Genomic DNA, 24506 nt, shown 5'->3' on the forward strand with positions numbered 1-24506 from the left:
CTCCCCTTCCTCCCCCCTCCCTCCCCAAGACGGCATGGAATCTCATATATCTGTCATGTATAACTTCGCATTGAATTAATTTATGCACTAGTCAAGTCGTGGAGAAGAATTTTGACCAATGGAATGAATCATGAGAAAGAAGAAACAGAACCAAAAAAAAAAAAAAACCAACCCAAAAAAACAAAAGAGAAGCAAAAAGAAGGCGAGCATGTAGTGCGCCTCGATCTGTATTCAAACTTCACAGTTCTTTCTCCGGATGAAGATAGCATTCTCCATCGTGAGTCCCCTGGAGTTGTCCTTGCCCCTTAGGTTGCTGAGAAGAGCGCAGTATGTCAGGGTTGGTCCTCACGGAATCCATATATCTGTGGCTGTGCACAACGTTCTCCTGGCTCTGCTCTGCTCACTCAGCATTATGTCACGTAGGTTTTTCCAGGTTGTTATGAAGTCTGCATCATCCCCATTTCTTATGGCACAGTAGTATTCCATCACCTTCATATACCACAGCTTGTTCAGCCATTCCCCAATTGATGGGCATCCCTTTGATTTCCAATTCTTGGCGACCACAAAAAGAGCCGCTATAAATATCCTTGTACATATGGGTCCTTGTCCCGCTTGTGTGATTTTTTTGGGATACAACCCTAGAAGTGGTATTGCTGGGTCAAAGGGTATGAACATTTCTATAGCCCTTTGGGCATAGTTCCAAACTGCTCTCCAAAATGGCTGGATCAGCTCACAACTCCACCAGCAATGCAACAATGTTCCAATTTCCCCACATCCTTTCCAGCATTTATCATTTTCCTGTTTTGTTATTTTAGCCAATCTGACAGGAGATATGTGGTATCTAAGAGTTGTTTTGATTTACATTTCTCTAATCAGTAGTGATTTAGAGCATTTTTTCATATGCCTGTAGATAGCTTTAATTTCTTCCTCTGAAAACTGCCTGTTCATATCCTTTGACCATTTCTCAATTGGGGAATGGCTTGCATTCCTATATATTTGGCCCAGTTCCCTGTATATTTTAGAAATGAGGCCTTTATCAGAGATACTAGTTGCAAAGATTTTCTCCCAATTTTCAGCTTTCCTCCTTATTCTTGTTGCATTGGCTTTTTTTGTACAAAAACATTTCAGTTTGACATAATCAAAATTATCCATTTTGCATTTTGTAATGCTCTTTATCTCTTGTTGGGTCATGAATTCTTTACTTTTCCACAAAAAGGAAAAAAATTTTAAAAGCACTTTTTAAATTAAGGTTTTTTAAAAATTACAAACTTTCCTGTTTCAAAACAGATAGACCAAACATAATTTAGCCCTTTCTTAACTACTTAGTATCATTATTGGGAAAATTAAATACTATTGTCTATCGCCTTTAGGAGTTATCAAGGTACATAACACTATTTGCCCCTTACTGCTATGCTCCTTGAGTTCTTGTGTCTGCTTTTTATAGTATTTATGACCTTTCCTCATTGTACCTGCTTCTTAGCTTTAAATTTATAGTTTCTAATGTGCTCCACAAAAATATTACTCAGATGCTTCATGGTGGCATGGATAAGCTGGGCTTCATGAAGGGTATGTCAGTGGAATGCAAGCTCTCGTGGGTTCTAGCATGCTGAGAATGCTTTGATCATAGTCCTAGTGTGAGACTGTATCTGACTAAATTTGGAGAGGCTTATCACTACAAGACTGGCCATTAGATGATGAGTTATTTTGCCACGGCAGCCCATGAAACAAAGGATAATATAAAATGACCCTCCATTCTGCTTGGTCCCCTTATACTTTTACGGTGACAGTGTCATAGTGGTTGAAAAGGATGCAGAGATTGCTGAGAATTACATAGTTCTTAGATCATTTATGAGCATTAATCTAACTATTTGTAATCTAAATGAAAGATCCTTGTCCGATGATAAATGATTGAACATGCATTTGGAGGAACTGGATTATATCGATACTGACATTCTCACTGTAAATGAAGCCAGAAGAAAGAAGTTGTAGTAGAATGGAATGACGGCTCCCAGGCCTTCCTTAAAGAGGCAAATAAAGGAATTTGCAAAGTTGATTTTATCATATGTCCAAAGGCAACAAGAAACATAATTTAATGGTCATCTTGCCTTGTAGTGCCCATGATGAGCATAGATGAAAAGACCACCTTGAAGATTATTGCAGCTTATGGATGAGGTAGAGAAATTCTATGTAAAACTTAATAAGACTTACCAAATTGAATCTGAATGTAAATACATATGATCTGAATATAAATTTGAAGATAGGTATAATAGAGAATGTGGAAAAATATGTTGGAAAATATGTCTCCGGATCAAGAAATAAAAGTGACCAAATGTTGTGGCCTCATACCTAACTACTATAAATATTTAAGAAGGTAGAAGATATTGCACATGGTGATACTGAAGAACATCACAAAAAATGAAATTGACTATTTTAACAGATAGAAAAAACTAATTACCATTTTGGGGAATCCGTTCTGAATCGTCTGTCTCTGTCTCATTAAACTATCAACTTTAGAGCAAAGAGCAAAGTCAGGACTAAATTACAAGAAGATGAAAAGAAGAAATCTGTGATTAAAATAGCTCTGTTGTAACTTGATAAGCTTTTGACTTTAAAAATATAGGAATTGCATTAAGGAATGACCATCAACACAAACTCTGACCATTTGCTGTGGAATTTTAATCTGTCAAAGCCATTGGCACAACAATAGATACGAGCTCCATGAGAATCAGGAATTATTTCATTCTTGTCCCATCCTATAGCAGTGCTTGATATAATAGGTGCTTAATAAATACTTGTTGATTGAACAAGAATGCCAAAAGGTCCTAGAAACTGCCTTTTGGCTTGCAAACACTTTATTTCTGTCCTAAACGGAAAGAGATGGAAGCAGATGACAGTACGCGTTTAGAATATAAATTCAGTTTCAAAAATGAGAACAATAGATTAGGAACACTCTCACCTCATAAACCAGTGGAAACAAGCTTGGCTTGAAAACCAGTTAAGTCAGATCATACCGAGAAACATTTAAGGATGAGACTAAAAGGACAACAAATAGATGAAAAGCAGAAAAGATGTGTCTGCATGTCTGTAACAAATTATTTTCTTCACCAGTTACTGTGGAATCTCCACATTTCCCCTATGCACTGAATGAAGAAGTAGAAATGATACTAAAAAACAAAGGAAGAAAGAATATCAGACCAGACCAAGTGTAAGTAGAGGAGTCCTAGGCTAGAGGCAGCGGCTTTGAGGCATCAGTTCTCCATCTGTCCAAAAGAAGTGGGCAAGATACAATAAGATTCAGAAAAGCATACATGATATTCCTTTCAAAAGAAGGCAGTTATGAGTAAATCAGTAACTGCTGATCTACATGTCTATTACTTTGTCAGCTCTTCCAAATCTTCGATTGAATCAACAATACTGATAGCATCCTGAATTAAAATAAGGGAGAAAGTTATGCTTTTGCAAACAGTATTTTATGGAAGACCACATCCTTTTGGCTACACAGTTGATTGAAAGGCACAGAACAGAAGATCTATTACTATGTTTATTGTTTGACTCTAAGAAAGCATTTAATCTGGTAGAGTAAAATTTAGCTTTAAAGCCTCTCCAGCTTTACTAGGCTTTACCTCTCCAGTATACCAGGCATATGTAAAGATTACACCTTGACCCACTGATTCTACTACCGAGCCTATTCTCTTTTTTTTTTTTAAATTAATCTATTTTTAGTTTTCAGTATTTGCTTTTATAAGATTTTGAGTTATAAATTTCACTCCCTCCTTCCACTCCCTCCTCCCCAAAATAGGCATGCAATCTGATATAGGCTATACATGTATAATCATATTAAACATATTTCCACATTAGTCATGTTGTGAAAGAAGAATCAGAACAAAAGGAGAAAGGAAGAAAAACAACAAAAGAAAGAGAAAATAGTATGCTTCGATCTGCATTCAGACTCTATAGTTCTTACTCTAGATGTGGAAAGCCATCATGAGTCTTTTGGAATTGTCTTAGTTGAGCCTGTACTCTTAAGGAAATAAAACAAGCAGGCTACATATATAGGGAAATAGTCATACCAGCACTTCTGGTTGTAGCAGAAAACTTGGCAAGAAAATGGGTGCCCATCAGTTGAAGAATGATTGAACAAATTGCATGATGTTAATGTAATGGAATGTTATTGTACCAGAAGAAATTACAAATATGGACAATTCAGGAAAAAAATGGGAAGATTTATATGAAAGAGTGAAGTAGAACCATGAAAAAAATATACATGGCTTTATAAAGCATGTTTAGTAGTTATATATTGTACATACATGGTTTTATGTGTGTATATGCATATATATATATATATATATATATATACATATATATATATATATATATGTACACACACACATATATATGTATAATTTAAGAATTTAAGTGGAAAAGAAGTGAACAGTCTTGGCCCCAGAGAACAGATAATAAGACATGGCTTGGCAGAGGGATGGAGGACTATAGAAGCATAATCAAGCAGTCGATCAAAATGCTATTTTGGGGAAGACTGAGTCTCCCTATTTAGCCCAGGCTAAATGGAGTGACCATTCACAGGCCCAGTCTCAATACTGATCTTCACAGAAGCTTTAATCCACTCTTTTTCCAGCCTGGACTAGTTTTCCCCTCGTCAGGCATCCTGGTGCCCCTCTGCTTCCAAGGGCTCACCATATTGATTCCAGACATGATCAGCTTTAGTCACACTGTAGCTCAAGTCCTGAACTCAAGCAATCCACCTGCCTCAGCCTCTCCAATAGCAAGGACTACAGGTGTGTTCCACCACACCTGGCCAAAAGTATGCCAGCCATTGAGTTAAACACAGGGGATCTAAAGCAAGAGCAAAAACAGTCCTTGCAGTCGAGAAGGTTTTAAAGGGAGAGACACCAGGGCAGCTAGGTGGCATAGTGAATAGAGCACTGACCCTGGAGTCAGGAAGACTTGAGTTCAAATTTGACCTCAGACACCTGACACACTTACTAGCTGTGTGACCTTGGGCAAATCACTTAACCCCAATTGCCCTGCCTTCCTCCCTCCAAAAAACAAGCAAAAAAAAAAAAAATTTAAAAAAAAGGGAGAGACACCAAGTGAATTAATTGGTACAGAGTAGATACATACAGAGTAGAAAGAAGGTAGCCTCAGAAGGAAAGGCATTGGCACTGAAGAACTGGGCAAGGCCTCCTGCAAGAGACGCCACTTGAACTAAATCTGAAAGGAAGTAGGGGATCGAAAGAAGTGGAGGTTAGGAAGGAGAGCATTTCAGGCATGGGAGATGGCCAGTGCAAGGCATGGAGCGGCAGATGGCGCATTGTGTGAGGAGCAGAACATAGGCCAGGATGCCCACACTGTGGAGTATATGGAGGGAAATAATAATTCAAAAGATAGGAAGGAGCCAGTTTGCAAAGAGTTTTAAATGCCCAATTGAAGATTATATTTTATCTTAGACCTAATAGAGAGCCATTGGAGTTTATTGAACATGGAGGTGATATAGAAAATCCCTCTGGCAATTGAGTGGACAATGGATTGGAGTACAGAGTCTTGAGGCAGGGAGAGTAGTCAAAAGGATATTTTAGTAGTCCAGGTGAGAGGTAATCGGAGCTTGAACTAGAGAGGTAGCTGTGAGTGGAGAGGAGGGGACAGAGAATATATACGAGAAATGTTATGGGGAAAGAAATTATAAGATTTGTTGATGGATTGGATATTTCTGGTCACAATAGGAAATAAGGCTAAAAAGGTAGGTTGGAATCTGGTTGTGGAAGGCCTCAAATACCATAGACTCGTGTTTTATCCAGAAGCAGGAGGGCACCACTGAAAGTTACCAGGCGAGCAAGTAACATAGTCAGGCCTGTGCATCACCTCTAGGGACAAAGGAGAAGCTGGAAGCAGGGAGACCAGCTGGGAACTTCTTGGAGTAGTCTAGGTAAAACATGATGAGGTTCTGGATCACAGAATTTGAGAGTTGCCATCACTGTTAGACCCATGCACCGTCACTTGTTTTCATTTAACCTTTTTTCTTACAAGGGAAGGTTTGATGGCAGGAAGAGGGCTGGGGAAGAGAAGGATGTATCTGGAAATGACTAATGGCAAAGCAAAAGGCACCACTAAAACTTATTTTTATTTCTTTCTTTTTTTTTTGGCAGGGCAATTGGGGTTAAGTGACTTGCCCAAGGTCACACAGCTAGTACATGTGTCACGTGTCTGAGGCCGGATTTGAACTCGGGTCCTCCTCACTCCAGGGCCGGCGCTCTCCTCGCTGTGCCACTTAGCTGGCCCTAAAACTTATTTTTAATAAAAATCATACAAATTCCTTGCTGTATGTAACAATAGAAATAATTTTGTTTGGTCCTCTGATTATTAGTATTGATTGAAGCACGAAGTAGGGAGTTGACTGTTCACCGAAGATGTTTGTTACACAGTCCGGGTGGGAGAGGGATGCCCTTTAGATGGTGAGGCTCTCCTTTCTTGTGGAGAATGTTGTTGTTCACTGTGCTCTAGAACACTGCAGAACCTCCTAAATGAGATTCAGCCTGAAAAGCCACATGGGAAAAACCAGGTGGATAATCAATGCCCAGTGTCCAGACTATGCTGTGCTGTTGAGTGTACAACCCCATTGAGTTGGTCTACTAGTACGTCTATCTTGGGTAGATATTGCATGCATGTAATAAGTAGGCCCCAGAATTTAACAAGGCCGTAATGCGTTTTGTAAATTGCATAGCACTTACAATAGTTCGATAAAAGAATCTTGTCTTTTTAACACCAATATTCTTCAGTGATGCAGTATAATCATAAATACTGCAGTCTCCAAAAAAATCAAGATCTTGGATCATTCAAAGGGCAATGGTTTGATGTATTATTTGGATATAAAAGAGTCTAAAAATACTACTAACAAAGAATTATGTACAAGAAACAGCATAAAAGATATTTACTAAGGTGTGTGTGTGTGTGTGTGTGTATGTGTGTGTGGATATACACACACACATAATTGGAGAAGGATATGGATTGGTTATGTGTCAGTGACAAATAGTGGATAGCCTTCGTGCTGGGCCTGGTACACAGCAATGGAGAGAAACACCCTCAGCATGTTGGGTGGACTTTCTATGGAGGATTTTTGTTACACGAACAGGAATTTAATAGAATGAAAAATGTCTGCATTTGTAGTTACTCTGTTCACAAATAGCCTTATCAGTGAGATCATGGATACGCTGAAGTGTTGAAGATTGTTGTTCTGTGGGATCAAAAACAAGATAAGAGTAAATAGTCTGTGAAAAGGAAAAGACGTGAGAGACTAAGTAAAACTCATGAACTTATTTTGCTTTCTTCTGGGTTTTAGGCCTGTGTTCTAAATGATTGAAAGTGATAGGTAGAGTGGGACTGTATTTGTACAAATGAAGATATTTAGCTCTCTTCTCCTTTTAATTTGTCTAGAATTCTCCCCAATGTTCCCCATGCTCTTCCCAGCTCTCAAGCTTCTTTTAGAAATCAGCATTTGTGTTGGTGGGAACTAACAGTTTAAAGTATTCTGGAGTCGTTGATTTCTCAATATGCTTCGTATTCTCTCTTCTCCATCTCCACCCACCCTCCAAAATTGCTGCACTTTAACTAGTTTACTGGTGTGTGTTTTAGTGTTTTATTGATGCTCTCTTCTCTTTTTCTTTTTAACATTCCTTTCATTTTTTTAAGTGTCACATTTGTTCATCAGTTAAACCTCACATGATTTTGTGCAACATGAAGGAAAATCCAGCCTTTCATGATTGAATGTTTAGTTGTGGGGATGACTTTTAGAAAACCTTCTGAGCAACTTTAAAAAGGATAATTTTCGGGGCGGAGCCAAGATGGCGGCGGGTAAGCAGGGACTAGAGTGAGCTCTGTGCTGAGTCCCTCCAAAAACCTTCAAAAAATGGCTCTGAACCAATTCTAGAACGGCAGAACCCACAGAACAGCAGAGGGAAGCAGGGCTCCAGCACAGGACAGCCTGGATGGTCTCTGGGTGAGGTCTATTCCACACGGAGCTGGGAGCTGGGAACAGAGTGGAGCAGAGCTCAGCCTGAGCGGCGTGGAACAACCAAACTTGGAGTCGGGCGGATTGGGCCCCTAGCGCCCTGAATATGTGAGCTGCGGCAGTTACCAGACCCCTCGACCCACAAACACCAAAGACTGCGGAGAAGGTTAGTGGGAAAAGCTGCGGGAATAGAAGGAGTTCGTGGTTTGGCTTCCAGCCCCGGGGGCAGCGGAGGTGGGGTAGCTACAGCTGTTGTTACTTCCGGCTCCAGGCCCACCTGGTGGGAGGAATTAAGTGGCGGATCAGAGCAGGAGTGCACAGCCTGCGGAAGATCTAAGCCCAGTTCAGGTTGGGGGTTGGGAAAGGAGCAGTGCTGGTGTGGCAGAGCTGGCACCTCCCCCCCAAACGTGGAACATAGAACTCGTTAGTCTACAAGCAGTCATACCCCACTGAAAAACTCAAGGGTCAAGTTAATTGGTTGGGAATATGGCCAGGCAGCGAAAGCACACCCAGATTCAGTCTCAGACTTTGGATTCTTTCTTTGGTGACAAAGAAGACCAAAACATACAGCCTAAAGAAGACAACAAAGTCATAGAGCCTACAACAAAAGCCTCTAAGAAAAACATGAACTGGCCCCAGGCCATAGAAGAACTCAAAAAGGAGTTGGAAAAGCAAGTTAGAAAAGTAGAGGAAAAATTGGGAAGAGAAATGAGAAGGATGCGAGAAAACCATGAAAAACAAGTCAATGACTTGCTAAAGGAGACCCAAAAAAATACTGAAAAATACACTGAAGAAAACAACACCTTAAAAAACAGACTAACTCAAATGGCAAAAGAGCTCCAAAAAGCCAATGAGGAGAAGAATGCCTTGAAAGGCAGAATTAGCCAAATGGAAAAGGAGGTCCAAAAGACCACTGAAGAAAATACTACTTTAAAAGTTAGATTGGAGCAAGTGGAAGCTAGTGACTTTATGAGAAATCAGGATATTATAAAACAGAACCAAAGGAATGAAAAAATGGAAGACAATGTGAAATATCTCCTTGGAAAAACCACTGACCTGGAAAATATATCCAGGAGAGATAATTTAAAAATTATTGGACTACCTGAAAGCCATGATCAAAAAAAGAGCCTAGATACCATCTTTCAAGAAATCATCAAGGAGAACTGCCCTGATATTCTAGAACCACAGGGTAAAATAGAAATTGAAAGAATCCACCAATCACCTCCTGAAAAAGATCCCAAAAAGAATACTCCTAGGAATACTGTTGCCAAATTCCAGAGCTCCCAGATCAAGGAGAAAATACTGCAAGCAGCCAGAAAGAAACAATTTGAGTATTGTGGAAACTCAATCAGAATAATCCAAGATCTGGCAGCTTCTACATTAAGAGATCGAAGGGCTTGGAATGCGATATTCCGGAGGTCAATGGAGCTAGGATTAAAACCTAGAATCACCTACCCAGCAAAACTGAGTATCATGTTCCAAGGCAAAATATGGATTTTCAATAAAATAGAGGACTTTCAAGCTTTCTCAGTGAAAAGACCAGAACTGAATAGAAAATTTGACTTTCAAACACAAGAATCAAGAGAAGCATGAAAAGGTAATCAAGAAACGGAAATTGCAAGGGACTTACTAAAGTTGAACTGTTTTGTTTACATTCCTACATGGAAAGATGGTGTGTATAATTCATGAGACCTCAGTATTAGGGTAGTTGAAGGGAATATGCATATATATATGTTTATGTATATATATATATAAGTGAATGTATGTATGTATATATCTATGTGTATATGTATGTATGTGTATGTATGTGTATATATATGTGTTTATATATATATATATAAATATATATATATAAGTACAAGAGAGAGAGCAGACACAGGGTGAGTTGAAGATGAAGGGAAGATATCTAAAAGAAATAAAATGAAATTAAGGGATGAGAGAGCAACATACTGAGAGAGGGAGATAGGGAGAGATAAAATGAGGTGGATTATCTCGCATAAAGGTGGCAAGAGGAAGCAGTTCTGTGGGAGGAGGAGAGAGGGCAGGTGAGGGGGGAATGAGTGAACCTTGCTCTCATCAGATTTGGCCTGAGGAGGGAATACCATACATACTCACTTGGGTGTCTTACCCCACAGGAAAGAAGAGGGAGGAAGAAAAAAAAATAAAAGGGGGGGATGATGGAGGGACGGGCAGATGGGGGTGGAGGTAATCAAAACAAACACTTTGGAAGGGGGACAGGGTCAAGGGAGAAAATTCAATAAAGCGGGATGGGTTGGGAGGGAGCAAAATGTAGTTAGCCTTTCACAGCATGAGTATTGTGGAAGGGTTATACATGATGATACATGTGTGGCCTAGGTTGAATTGCTCGACTTCTTGGGGAGGGTGGGTGGGAAGGGAAGAGGGGAGAGAATTTGGAACTCAAAGTTTTAAAAACAGATGTTCAAAAACAAAAAAAAAAGTTTTTGCATGCAACTAAAAAATAAGATACACAGGCAATGGGGCGTAGAAATTTATCTTGCCCTACAAGAAAGGAAGGGGAAAGGGGATGAGAGGGGAGGGGGGTGATAGAGGGGAGGGCTGACTGGGGAACAGGGCAACCAGAATATATGCCATCTTGGAGTGGGGGGGAGGGTGAAAATCACTGCTGAAAACCAAATATGTTAAATAAATAAATGTAAATAAAAAAAATAATAAATATTTTGAAATAAAAAAAAGGATAATTTTCATTTAAAGTTCTAGGCCTTTTTTCTTCAGTTTGCTATAATCCATATTAATCCAGTAGAACTTGTACTGATTAATGAGACTTAAAATTGTTCCAAGGTTCTGGATTGTTCTTTCTGTTCAAGCTGACTTCAGGATTGAGCCAGACTCAAGATGTGTAAAGCTGCTGCAGGATCCCTGGCTCTAACAAATAGAAAAGAGAGAGACCAATCTCAGATGCTAGGACTATGGGTAGGGAGGATTGGAGGCTGCCTTCCCTAGGCTTGGTGCCCAGTGTCCCTTAAGAGGAGGAAGGAGGGAAGGTAGGAAGACACTCTGACCTGATGTGTTCTCAGGTGAAGGCCACTGTCACTTCACAATGATGTCTTCTTGGGAATAGAATCTCCCTTGTTACAAATAAGTTAATCGAGCAAAATAATTAACACATTGGCCATGTCTGAAAATGTGCGACTTTTTCCACACTTATTTCTCCATTACCTCTCTGCAGAGAGGCTGCAAGGATGCTTAGCCATCAGTATGCCGGAGTCATGATTAGGCATTACATTGATAGGAGAATGTTTTTTTCATATGTCTCTGAAGTTCTTACTGTGAGAAGTCTATGTTATGTTAATATGCTATGAATGTTAAATGAAAATATTAATTTTTGGCCTGATTATTTAAGTTGCTTATCTCAAAAATCCAAAAGAAAAAAAAAAGAACTATTTAATTTGAAGAAATAATCTACATTTTAAAGTATTTGAATTTCATTCCTGCTTTAATGGATTACACATTAGCTTACCTTAAGAATTGCAAATCCAACATATCTGTTGCCCCAACTAATGAATAGATTTTAAAAAATAAAACAAAAACAAACCTCAGCATTCTGTGTTTAGGGGCAATTCTGGGAGGGGGGTGAGGGAGAAGTCTAGGCCCTTAATCTTTTAGATTTGTCTTTTATCTCCCCCCAAAGATCTTTTAGTGGGACTGGCTTTTATTGTCTTTCATGGCTGTCTGCAGTATCAATATTTGCTATTTCTTGGAGGCAGTCATGTTTTTCTGTGTAGCAAAGCCATGTTGATTTAGTTGGCCTCTTCTATTTTAAGTGTCTCTTCCCAAATAATATTTTTAGACTTAAGGAACAGTTGCTGTCTCTTGAAAATTTTTGGGAAAACAAGTAGGTGTAAAATAATTCTGCTTTCTATTGGATCTAGATCTTTTCTTCCTTTTCCTCATTTAACTTATTACTTGGGAATGCTATTTTGTGAAAAAATAGTGGTTTTTTTAGAATGTATTTGTACCTGCTGTTCACTTCCAGCCAGAAGCTCTAATCACTGTTATAATAGAGTGGCTGCCTCCGTGATTTTGATATCTTAGAAGATTTTGATTTGAGGAGCTTCAGCAGCAGAGTAGACATCCAGCAAGGAGTAGAGATTTGATTTCCTCATAACTGTGTCTGGTTCATGGAAAATGATACACAAGACGAATTTTATTTTAAACAGATATTTTTTAGAAATGAAACATTTGAAATATCTAAAGATACTAATATGTCTCCTACTGATAACATGCATCATTGATTTTGAAGCAAATGATGTCTTCCCCCCCAAAGGATTCTTCTATCATCATACACGTGAAGGTAGTTCATAAGCCCTTTCCCACCCAGTTCTCTACTTTTCTGCTGATAATAAGCCATAGAGACTAGAGAGAGTGCATAGTTGTCCCAGTTGCTCTAAAAATGATCCGAAGGGCAGTGAGGAAAACTATTTATACATGGTCTTAGATATGGGCCCTTTGTTTCAGTTTCATTTGTTTCAACATTGAATCCGTTGGGAATGGTCCTAGTTAATTTGCTATAATTTTAGGATTCCACATTGTCAAATGTGGAAATTCAATAAAAGAAGAAATAAGTGATAGTCACTATAAGAATTTACTAAGCTCAAATTTATAGTAAGAAAATCTGTTTGCTATAGGTTTTTATGAATAACTTTATTTGCACTTTCCTAGTGCTCTCTTCCATTTCAGCCCCTCTCAGTCCTATTAGATCCAAGGGCATGAAAGAGGGTGAAGGTTTATTTCTAGGGTACCTGAAATGAAAGAGAATATAGTATGAAAGCTGATTTTCCCCAATCTATTTGAGAGATGAGTCCTCCTCTATCTTTAGCCTCATAGGAATTGTTCTATGCTTTCCCATCTCCACTTGGTTGTAAATAGAATTTCCATTTATTAGATTTTTTGGCTTTGTTATAAAGAAGCTTGTATTACCAGATGGGCTGAAAGCAATGTCTACCAGGTATCTTATCTACAATTTTAGAAATTAGATTTAGGGTATCCTCAGCCCTTTTTTCTACTCCTAAATAAGGAGCTATCATATTAAAAATGGGCTGCTTCTTTGTCATTTTTAGGATTTGTTAACTGTCTTGATACAGGACAACTTTAGCTATAGAAAAGAAAATCCAAGCCAGCAGTAAAAGAAATTACACAGTTTGGAATTATGTGAACAAAGTTACTAAAATGTCCCTATCCTTTAACCCAGAGATTCCACTGCTAGACATCGACCTATGCACACCAAAATGCAGGGTGTCCCCAAAATTTTAAACTACACAAGACTTTTGGGACATCATGTTTATTGCATCACCGAGCCTTGGAAGATTTGTGTGAACTGGTAAAAATTGAAGTAAGCAGAGCCAGGAAAACCCTGTAAACAGCATACGTAACAACTACAGCATTGTAAATGGAAAGGGCAACCACCACAAAAGTATAGGAAGCAAAATGTTGCAAAGTTATACAGAGCAAGCAAGCGTGGCCCCAAAGAAAAGATAGGAGAACCCTCCCCCCAACTCCCCTCCTCCTCACTCCTTTGCAGAGGTGAGAGGTCTGCGGGTATAGAGCACTGCATGTATTTTTAGATTTTTTTTGATATTTTAATTGGTTTTGCTGACTTTTTTTTTCTTTTCTCTCCTTTTTTTCTTTAAAAATAAAATTTGTTATGTAGGAAGATTCTTGGAGGGTGGGAGTATATGAGGAGAAATTTAGGCAACGTAAAAACTAGCTATCAAAATTTTATTGAAAAACAAAAAACAATGACTAAAACGATACTAGAAGAAACTATAACAAAACCATCAACTGGAGTGAAAAAAAAGAGAAAAGGGTCATCGAGATATCTTTTTTAAAAATTCAGAGAAGAAAACAGAAGGAAGGCCAGAAAGAAACACTGACAAGCAGGCAGCTTTGAAAGCTACAGGTTGAACTTATATGCCTAAAAAGATAAGTAGTCCGTATGGAATAGAAAACTGCGGTTTTATATACAATCCCCTTTTTCTCTTCTGGGTATGTATATGGAAATATCCATTTTATTTTGTGGCTAAGTTCAGAATAGACAAAATAAAACTGAGTGCTGTGAAAATATAATGACCAAACAACTTCAAAAAAGAAATAGGAGAAGGCTCCTCCATCATGCTTCTTTGCAGACAAAGGGAACCATGGATATGAGAGTCTGCCCTCACATATATAGCATTAAACTTTTTGACTATGTTGCTAGTTTTATGGAATTTTTTTTCCTCTTTTAAAAATCTTTTATTATAAAGGATGGTTCTCCGGGAAGTGATGGCGAAGGATAGTAGTGGTAAATGTAGGTGATATAAAAACAATATGTCAATAAAAACTGGTTTTTTAAAAAAGGGCCTACCTAGATGCCCTAGCATATTGCTAGGGAGTAGGCATCCTAGTTGGATCTTGATCCATATTAAACCAGTGTGGATAGTTCTGAATGACTGTTGCCCAGTTGGCTGATGCAAAAACTTTGGGGAATTTGTGCTAATATAACTCGTACATCCTATCCCACCATCTTCTCTTCCTAGAATTTACTGGGGTAGTGCGACCTGCAGGGGAACTTGTGGTGCTGAGTCACTCCCTTTACCAGCCTAATTGTCAGAATCACTGTATATGAGTATCTATTTCTCTTCATCTTAAGAATGTGGAAGTTGCCAGAAGGTTGACAATCATTCATGCAGAGGACTTATTGAGCCCATGGAGATCTCAGGTGCCCTGAAATGAACCGACTGGAAGTTGTGCCAGTACAGGCCAAGGCTTGTGTTGTGGGAAGTAGAGGTTGAGTGAAATCTGTGAGCCTGACCTTCCCAGGCAAGTGAGCTGAGAGTGCTTTGTGTGACTAAAGTGGCTGGTATTTTCCTTTTTTGATTCCAGATCTGTGATTTCATTGGTGTAGGCACCTCCTAGAATGGGGATTCCTTCCACTGATGCAGATATTTCTATAAAATCCTTTTTTAGGAGGGTGAAGGGAAATGCCTTTACTTACACAAAGGAAAAAGGAAAACTAAACCTTAAGATGTGAACCAAACAGTTTCCTTTTGGCCAGGTAAATCAAGATCCTTTTTTTTTTTTTTGGTGGGGAGTCGGGGGTGGGGAGGCAGACTAAGCAGGGGTAGAAGGTGGAAAGGGTCTAGACTTGTGATTTCGTTGGCAAATTCCTGGTGTAGAAACACTCTCAACTCATGCATCTTGGTAACTCAGATCTTTAACTTATAGTTTTAAAGAATTTCCTGGAGGTTAAATCTTACCTGTGGACACAGCTACCATGTGTTAGACGCAGGCTTTGAACTTGGGTCTTTCTGACTCCAAGGCCAACCCTCTGTCTACTATGCCATGCCACCTTTCCCTGCATATATTGGAAATTATATACTCATCCACCTGGTAGTGCTATTCTGCATCCCTTTTTGCTAAAAAAGAAACCGGTAAACACCTCGGAAATTGGAGTTGATGGCAGAGGGAGAAGACTGTGTTACGATCATTCTGTTGCCTCCTTACGCCAATTCCAAGAGGACTTGGGTGTGGAAGAAGAATAGTTCCTATGGCTTAGTCAGGGATTTGACTGAAATAAAGGGCTTCATGTTTTAGATTAGTAGCTGGTTGTTACCTAACTGGCCTGTACCACAGTTTGGTTTGATGGAAAGAGCAGTGGATTTGGAGTTTGAAGTTTATGCTCCTTGCTTTTAGTACTAGTGGCATGACATTAAATAAAGTCATTTAAGCACTCTAAGCCTTGGTTTCTTCATCTGTAAATGAGCTACTACCTACTTCACAGGGTTATTGTCAGCAGCAAATGATATATAGAAAGTACAAAAACAATAAAGTGAAATTTTTAAACATGGGATAGTCCTGTGATGTAAGGAATGATGAGCAGGTTGGTTTTAGGAAAACATGGAAAGACTTGCATGAAGAATGAAGAATGAAGCGGTGGATAGGGTAACAGCAGCTTTATTCGAAGAACAGCCATATGTGACTACGTTACTCTGAGTGTGACAGATATTTAAATTAACTACAAAGGACCTCGAGAGAAAGAACTGACAAATAGTATGGATGTGTGTGCGTGTGTGTGTGTGTGTAGGATGGTAACCTTATCTAGTTTGCAGTGGGGAGAGGGAGATAGCTTGAAACTTAAAATGCAACAAAAAATTTTTTAAAGATATAGAAAGCACTTTGTAAATGTAAAGCAATTATAACAATAAAAATTATTGTTACATAGTTTATTACTAATTTTTGAAGCATATCCCTGATAAATATACAGCTCCATCCTGTTCCACTTGTCATATAATTATGTGCTAACCTAGCTCGTGTCATCCACTTTTCCCTGCTCTGTGCCTGTCCACTTATTTTGGCCTACTGATTCTTAGGCCACACACACTAAGCTGGGGAAACCCTTTCTGGTGGTTCAGAAATTGCCCATTCCCCTTTAAGGTTCACATTCCTGCATTACCTTACTGCCTTAAAGGCAGATTTGTGATTCCTCTCCCTTTGGGCCACCCCCTTCCTATGAATATCATGGTACTTTAAAAGACTGGGGCAGACTTGGCTTGTTTTGTGCACTTAAAACTGTGGCAAAAGGATGATTTTTCAGCTATCTTAATGTGTTTAAACTATTATGTCACTTAAATATTGATGTCTTAATGGCATCAAAGGCCTTAGTCAAACTTAAGTAGGAGAAAACTCAGCCTTTCAGAAGCTGACCCTCTTCACATTTATTCTAAGAGGTTTTAACTTGCTTTTCCTAGATTTCTCCAGTAGATGGAGATGTGGTTTATGGTACCTAAAACATCACTAATGACCACTCACTCGGTGCTGAATAAATATTCAACATTTTATCTTCTCCTCCAGGCTTGTGTTATACAATAGGAATTATATGAAAAGGAAAAAATGGATTTTGTTTTGTGTCACTTGGTGCAGTTCTTTTCTAGTACTTCCCTTTGAGAATTCAGAGAATTATAAAAATTAGTGTGAGGAAAGACCTGTTACTATAAGTCTTCCTTCTTGCCCGTCTCCTAGGGCAAAGGCAGGATTATTTCTCATGGTGTGCTCCGCAGTATTGTGTTAGGACTAGTCTCTTTTTCCATGACTCAGCTGATGGGCATCTACCACTTCCTTTGGGATGGGAGTCTCTGATGTAAGAGATTTCACTCTAAAAATATTTTCCACTTTACTAGTCAACATTTTGATTTATTTAATTTTTATCTTAAAATATTTTATTTAGATGATTTTCTTTTTTCTCTTTTGTTTATACCCTTCAAACATTTTCATATTTTTGTAGTGATTCACTTTTCTATGTCTTAGCCTTATTTCAATTTTAAAGTTTTTAGTCATCCTTCCTAACTTCCTTTAAGAGTTCTGCTGCACTCTACTGAATTGATATTTCCTTTCTTTTAAAAAAAATCTTTTTTGGTTTGTTCAGTATTTTGACCATCTGCATTGGTCTAGATTTAGACTTCAGAAGAATATTGTCTGAAAAAGGGCAAAGCTTTGTTGTGAACTCTATAGATTTCTCTGTTGCCCTATTTGATTCTACTTCTCTGACCAAACTCAATTAGATAGGACTGAGACACAAGCAATCTTTTCCTTGTGCCCACTGACTCTCTCACTTAGGAAAACAATTTTCAAGTACATGGTGATCTTTCACCTCCCTTCCTCCCCCTCACTCCTTCAGGGTTGGCCCTACAGCATCCAGGCCCAGTTTACTAGCCACAGCAAGTTGTGGACTTGGCCCTTCATTGCAGAAAGCTTAATGTATCTTTGGATGGGTGTAGTGAATCATCACAACAGCTTGTTCTAGTTTTCATTGTCTGTTTCATTTCCTGCCCCTCTAGAAACTCCTGAATCATCTTGTCACAGATTGAATTAATAATAAATGGCATCCTTGTTGGTTTGTATTACCTAAGAATGGGTTGGAGCTCTGGATGAGTTTGCCTGAAGTGGGTGTGGTAGTCTGCTTTGTCCACCATTAGCACCACCAACTTTTTTCCTTGGGCAAGGTGAAGCCAAAGAAAGGGGATGTGTTGTGTGGTTGTACCTCAAAGTGATAGTTTAATACTTTCTTTTGGAGCTGCCCACTGATCCGTATTACTTACTTTTGCTTGGCCTGACTCTAGATAGTTCTGTTGAATTAGAAGCCCTTTCTAATGGGACAAGGACTTAGATTTTAAGACTCTTTCCTCCTAGATACTTTCCCTTCTTTAGGTTTTTATGGCACTACTTTCCTGGTTCTCCTCTTGCCTGTCTGATGGCTCTCAGAACTCCTTTGCTGACTCGTCACCCATATTACACTCCCTAACTACGGATATTCCCCAAGACTCTACCCTAGGCCCTTTTCTTTTTTTACTCTACACTATCTCTTTTGGTAACTTCATCAGCTCTCATGGGCTTAACTATTATCTCCAGACTGATAACAATATATATCCTCTATCTTTGTCTCTGTCACTCTCTTTACATCTCTGTCTCTATCTCTGTATATCTAGCCTCAGTCTCTCTCTTGAGTTTCTTTCCTGCATCACCAATTTCCCATTGCACAGTTGAAGGTGAACATCACAGAGATACCTTAAACTCAACACATCCAAAATTGAACTCATTATCTTTTCCCTCAAACTTTCCCTCCTTTTAATCTTCCCTTTTTCTGTTGAAGCCACTGCTATTCTTCTAGCCTCCCAGGTTTGTAAGTTCTAGTATTATCCTAGAGTCCTCTCTTTCATCCCACATATATTAGTAATACGTTGCCAAATCTTGGTGTTTCTATCTTCATGATCTCTTGAATCCGACCCCTTCTCTCCATTCACACAGCTACCAACCACATCCCTTCTCACCTAGCTTATTGCAACAGCTTCCTACTTGGTCTCCCTGCCTCAGGTCTCTTACCACTGTAGTCTATTTTTTGTGCAGTCTTTCCTGACTCCTTGTCTGTCCATCTCCTCCTATCCCCAAATTATTAGTGCCATCCACCCAAACTGCCTTTTAAGTACTTTGTGTATGCTGTATTTATGCTGTATATATTTCTCCCGCATTGGAATTTAAGCTCCTTGTGAGTAGGGCTTGTTTCATTCTTTGTACTTGCCCTCTAGAGCCCAACACAGTTCCTGACACATAGTAGGCACTTAAATACTTATTGATAAATGATTGATGAGAGTTTCGTTTTAAACTCTAGAATAGAGCAACACTTTTTCTAATACACAAAGTGAAAGTGGTAGCTACTTGGACATATCATCTTGATGTCTCACTTCTTCTAGTTTCTCAAGGTGTGATTGATTGACAGTGATCTGAGTACTCCAGTATAAATTTATTATATTATTTAATCACTCAGTTCTTTATGGAGAACAAAGCAAGCTATTCCAGAGTGTACTGTATCAAAGATGTGTTAGCAGTAGACATCTGTATTGTCTTGATCTGGGTCATTATTGTTTTATAATGAAGGTCTTCCATTCTTTGTCAAATGAATTCTTTTGGGTTGTTTCTAAGAAGAACTTAATTTGCATTATAGTGAGACTTTCATACATTAGTCCAGTCTTAATGCTTTTTTGCAGGTTGGGTTTTAGCCACTGTTTTGTTCTTTAGGTCCATTTATAATCTGAACTTCTTCCAGCCCATGTAACCCACTAATAAATTCAGAAATTGAAGTTTGAAGGAATTTTGGCTTGGTTTGACCAAAGATACTATATTGTCTTTGAGACAGAGAATCAGATCTGTGCACAGTAATCGGCCGTATAATTAGCAGCTCCTAATCAGAGGACAAATTTTACATTATTATATAAAGTAAGATGGCTTGTGCAGGACTGAGGCACATAGGTACTAACATCACTGGCAACATCCCCTTCAAGTATGAAGGACTGATGATACAGAACCACCAAATGGTAACATGCTAAAAGTCACGCAAGGACAAATTTCCTTATTTTTACTTATGATCTCACTTCCTAATAATTTTACCAAAATTGCATCTTGGCTTTCTAGTGCTTCTATCAGTGGAGGGTAAGATGGTAAATCTGTTATATTTATAGAGTTTAGAAAGCCCCTTACCCATTTCCAGCTTTCATATGGCCATGATCTATAATGGAATGCTTTTTAAAAGGGCTTTCTGTTTCAGAAAGACCCTAAAAGAAAAGACATTTGCATATGACAGTGCCCATTTAGGGCATTCATAAAATTTCTGAATGATCCTATTTTTACTTGGAGCTGGTTTCCTTGAATTTGTGAGCCTGAAGATACTTTATATTAGATATGTATAGACTTTTCTCTGTGTAGAATGGAGAGAATTAACTTTTGAGGGGAGTGAGAAAGAATAAGTTCATTAATGTGACTTGGACCTGGAGTTTCATCAGATGGGGTCCTTCGATTGGCACTTTGTTCCGTGTGGATATCTTCCTATTTGCCTAGTTGTATTGGAATTTGCTTCTCAAAGGCCAGAGGAGTGGGGAGGAGTGTAGATAACTGAACAGAAGCACTAACTGCAGTTTCAGTGTGGTTCCAAAGTAGAAATTAAACATAATTGTGTAATTATTGCCGTAACTTCTTAATTTGCAGAAGATGTTGGAAAATAACTCCCTGATGTGCTCTGGCTTGTTCCTGGCAAGTACCCTGAGATCAGTAAAGGGTGCTCTTGCATTAAGTCTTTTTGGCTCTTTTCTCCTAATTCCTGTCTGTCCATCTATAGCATAGGGATAGGAAAGGATGGCATAGTTGATGATTACCTACCTGAGCACCTTACTGGAACACATTCTTGGGATTGTAGAAAACTTCTAAGATAGAATTTATACTTCTGACTTCTGCTTAAGTGTTTAAAAAATATGAATGTTGGGGGAATGAATGAACAAATTATTTTCTATCTGGTTAATGTAAGAGTTTTAGAATTGTAAATTATGAATGGATTTTAAAAATTAAGCAAGTATACTTTATAGTCTTAAGCTATTTCTTCATTTGTGTGGTTTACCACTTTTATCAGTTCAGCATTTGGTCACCTATCACGAATACCATTTCATGTCCATGAGTTATGTATCCCAAGTAATCATATGACTTGTAAGTTATTTAGCTTGCCTGACCACAGTTTCCTCATCTGTAATATGAGAAGAAGGGCTACTTGTTAACCAAGGCCCCTTCCAGCTTTAAAACTCTGATTCCAGGTAGCATTGTTTTTCAAACCATTAGTACTATCTGAATTTCTTCTCCTTTGTGTTCTTTCTTCTTCCTGCTTTCTTTTTTTCTTCTTTGATTTTTTTGCTGAGGCTTCAGACTTAACTACTACATCTTGCAGAGGTTCTGATGTACATCATTATGAATTAGGAAATTAGTATAAAAGAATAAAATGGAGACAGAGTCTGTTTCCCTTTTGAGGCTCAGTAACACACACACACACGCACACACCCCAAACCTTAGTGTACAGTGTATATTGTTGAAATCTGGAATTATCAAGAAAATTAAAATAATCAGATTTTAATTTCTGGAAAATTCTATCTACTAAAGGCTGTGAGGTAATTTGGTAACAGACCATGGAATCATTGATTGAAGAGATAAATTTTCTCTATTTGGTTCAGTCAGTTTGGAAGCATCTTCGGATGTCTTAGTAATAGTCAATCTTTATTGATTAGAGAGCAACATTTTTACATAGAACATATTTTATTATAAATATAAGCCTGGCTGACACACACACACACACACACACACACACACAAAATTAAGATTTCAAGGACTCTAACTTAATGATCATGGTTATATCTTATGTAGGTATAAGAATTTTTCAAGATGCTGACCTTGCCTCTGGTTGACTCCTCATGCACGCTGATTAGTTGATTAATAGCCTCAGAATTTTTTTGCTCTTGATTTTAGGTAGTCCTTCTAGAGTGAGCTCATATTGCTCAGCATTAAGATTCCAAAGGGGTCTTCAGCATGGATGACAAAAGGGAAGTGATCTACTTTCTTAAGGCTACAAAGCTGATTTTGTGCCCTTTCTGCCTGTATATTTCCCCTTTCTTAAGAGCCCCTATGAAGTATTGGTAGCTATAAATAGAATTCTGTCTCATGGAGGGAATCACCTTGGGAATAATTTCACTAGCACATTTAAGGCAGGCAGAAGAAAGAGTGGAAATGATCCCCAAGGACAGTCATAAGGAAGGGTAGAATCTTGGAAGTTGTCAGTTGTTTTTTTGTCTAGAAACCTCTGCAAACAGGTAACATATTCTAAGGGTGAAGGGGAAAAAAGGTGTAAGGGCAGTGGGGAGAGAGGAATCTTGAGTGATGCAGTAGTTATACAGGGTACATGTAATTGAAGCTGGAGATGGCCAGGCTACATTACTTGATATATTTGGTATTCTTGGCTAGAGAATGATGAATACAATTCATACACATTGTGAATTTAAGGCACATTGCCTGCCTCAGTACTCTAATTTTTTTTTTTGATTGTGTAGGCTTTAATCAGTCTGCTGTGGATACTGCTTCCCCTATTAGGCAGGTACAGTCTGCAGTTCTTGCTCATTCAGAGAGTAAAAGGAATGTGTGTGTGTGTGTGTGTGTGTGTGTGTGTGTGTGTTATGGTTGTATCTGTTGTGCTTTTTGGGGTTGGCATCTGTCTTTGATGCTGAGCCATATACTAGTTCAAGTACAGTTATAGCTTGAAGACATCACTTTTTCCACTCTTCAAAAACAGAGCTACTGCATTAGGGCCAAAGGAGTTGGGGAACAAAAATGTGAATTTGAGAACATTGGGCTGCTAAAAAGAAGAGACTGGAAAAATGAGGTCTTCTAAAATTCCCCACCTCTTGGTAAAACCTTATTGTTATCTGTGGATTGTAATTAACCACTCTCCACTGCTTGTCTCCTGTAGGCTTAATATCTCGCCAAGTCATTAGGATATAAATCTTTCTTTATAATTATGTAGAAAATGAGGAAATTTGGCATTATTAATCAGCCTTCTAAGAAGAGATGTACAGATTCTGGAAATTTGGAAGACATAGAAGAAACCTATTTTTCTTTCTGTGTATGTGTGTGTGATGATAGGAGAGGGTGGAATTGAGGAAGTTTTTTTTTTAAGATAAAACCTGAAATATGAAATTTAATTTTTACATGCTCTCTTTTTAGCTTTAAAGTAATATTAATCATAGAAAAATATGGCCCAGTAATCATAGATTTAGAGAAGGTAGGCACCTCAGAGGGCATCTAGTCCAGCCACTTCATTTTACAGATGAGGAAACTGAGGTCCAGAGAAATTAAGTGATTTACCAAAAGTCAAACTTGTTCTAAGTGGCAGAACTTTATTGAACCTAAGTCCTCTGATTCCAAATGTAAAGGGTTTTTTCCCCCCACTACACCATTTAACTCATAAAGATGAACATGTATAACTTATGTATAAAATTATCATGTTTGTTAACTGTAAAAGTAGAGCTTATATAGATAATTACAAAATACTAATTGAATTTTGGCTATAGATGGAGCTTCTGAGGAATTTTCCATCTCTTATTTATTTTTGTCAGTTTAATAGAAGCCAAGAAAAACTTGAACAGAAGAAACCATCAATTATAAAGGAAATTATGTTTTCCTGGACTTAATGTCCTTACCTGTGTCAAACAGATACAATCTTTCTTTTATTCAACAAATATTTAATTAAATGAGTAGGGTAAAAAATTCCCAAAGCTTGTTGAACATAAGTGTTGCTACATGGGATGTGGCCTGATTAGCCTTACTTTCTGAGCTCTCTCAGCACTTTCTGCTTCTTTTGATTCTTTATTTTTGCCTACATTAACTCATGAAAAAATGAGTTTACCTGTATTGAAACAAATTCATTTGGTATTTTTCCCAGATGATTAGAATTTGTGGAAGACCAGAAATATGAGGAAATAATATGCTTGACAGAATTCCCGTTCTGTGTTCTTTGACGAAAGATCTGAAGATGTTGAAGATATTCCACAGTATTTTAGAATACCTTTCCAATATCAAGTCCCCCACCAGCTGTTTGCTTTGTGGTTGAGACAAATGCAGCAGCAGCCTTACATTTTAAGTTTCTATCTTTGGGTCTTAGATCGATGAGTTTTGCAGCAGCATGAACTGACTGCTGGAAGCATTCTTCTTCTTTTTTATGGTCTTCCACCTTATTCTCTTCTCTGCTTTTAAGTAGAAACACTCTTAGATTCTAAAAAATATTAGATTTATCATAGAAAAGAGCCCTGATTCAGACACAGTGATTGCAGAAGAAACCAACTTTAGAATGTTTAAGTTGATGATCAATCTCAGAATCAATCCTCAGATGAATCCAGAACACATCTTCCTCAAGTATGTTCAACGTAGCAGTCCTGGATACTTTAAAGTATTTAGCTGTTACTATTTCCTGGACAACTTCTTTGTATTTAATTTTTTTTTAATTTATTAAATATTTCAATTACATGTGAAAAAATTTTAACATTCATTTTTTAAAATTTTGAGTTCTAGATTCTCTCTCTCCCTTCCCTCTCCCCTCCTTGAGGAGGCAAGT

At 38.2% G+C, this 24506-nt stretch overlaps 1 protein-coding gene across 3 annotated transcripts in view; it reads left to right on the plus strand.

Moving 5' to 3' along the window:
• Positions 1 to 24506, plus strand: part of FBXL18 (F-box and leucine rich repeat protein 18) — a 58618-nt gene that overhangs the window by 23089 nt on the left and 11023 nt on the right. The window contains exon 5 of one of the 3 annotated variants that reach the window (XM_036741215.1): positions 6165 to 6199. The exons of the other annotated variants lie outside the window; for them this stretch is intronic. Coding sequence (XP_036597110.1) covers positions 6165 to 6183 — 19 coding nt within the window. The 3' untranslated portion in view covers positions 6184 to 6199. Of the gene's footprint in view, positions 1 to 6164; positions 6200 to 24506 lie in introns of those variants that run through there. 3 annotated transcript variants of the gene reach the window in all.

Source organism: Trichosurus vulpecula, chromosome 1 (assembly GCF_011100635.1).
Source record: "Trichosurus vulpecula isolate mTriVul1 chromosome 1, mTriVul1.pri, whole genome shotgun sequence".
NCBI lineage: Eukaryota > Metazoa > Chordata > Mammalia > Diprotodontia > Phalangeridae > Trichosurus > Trichosurus vulpecula.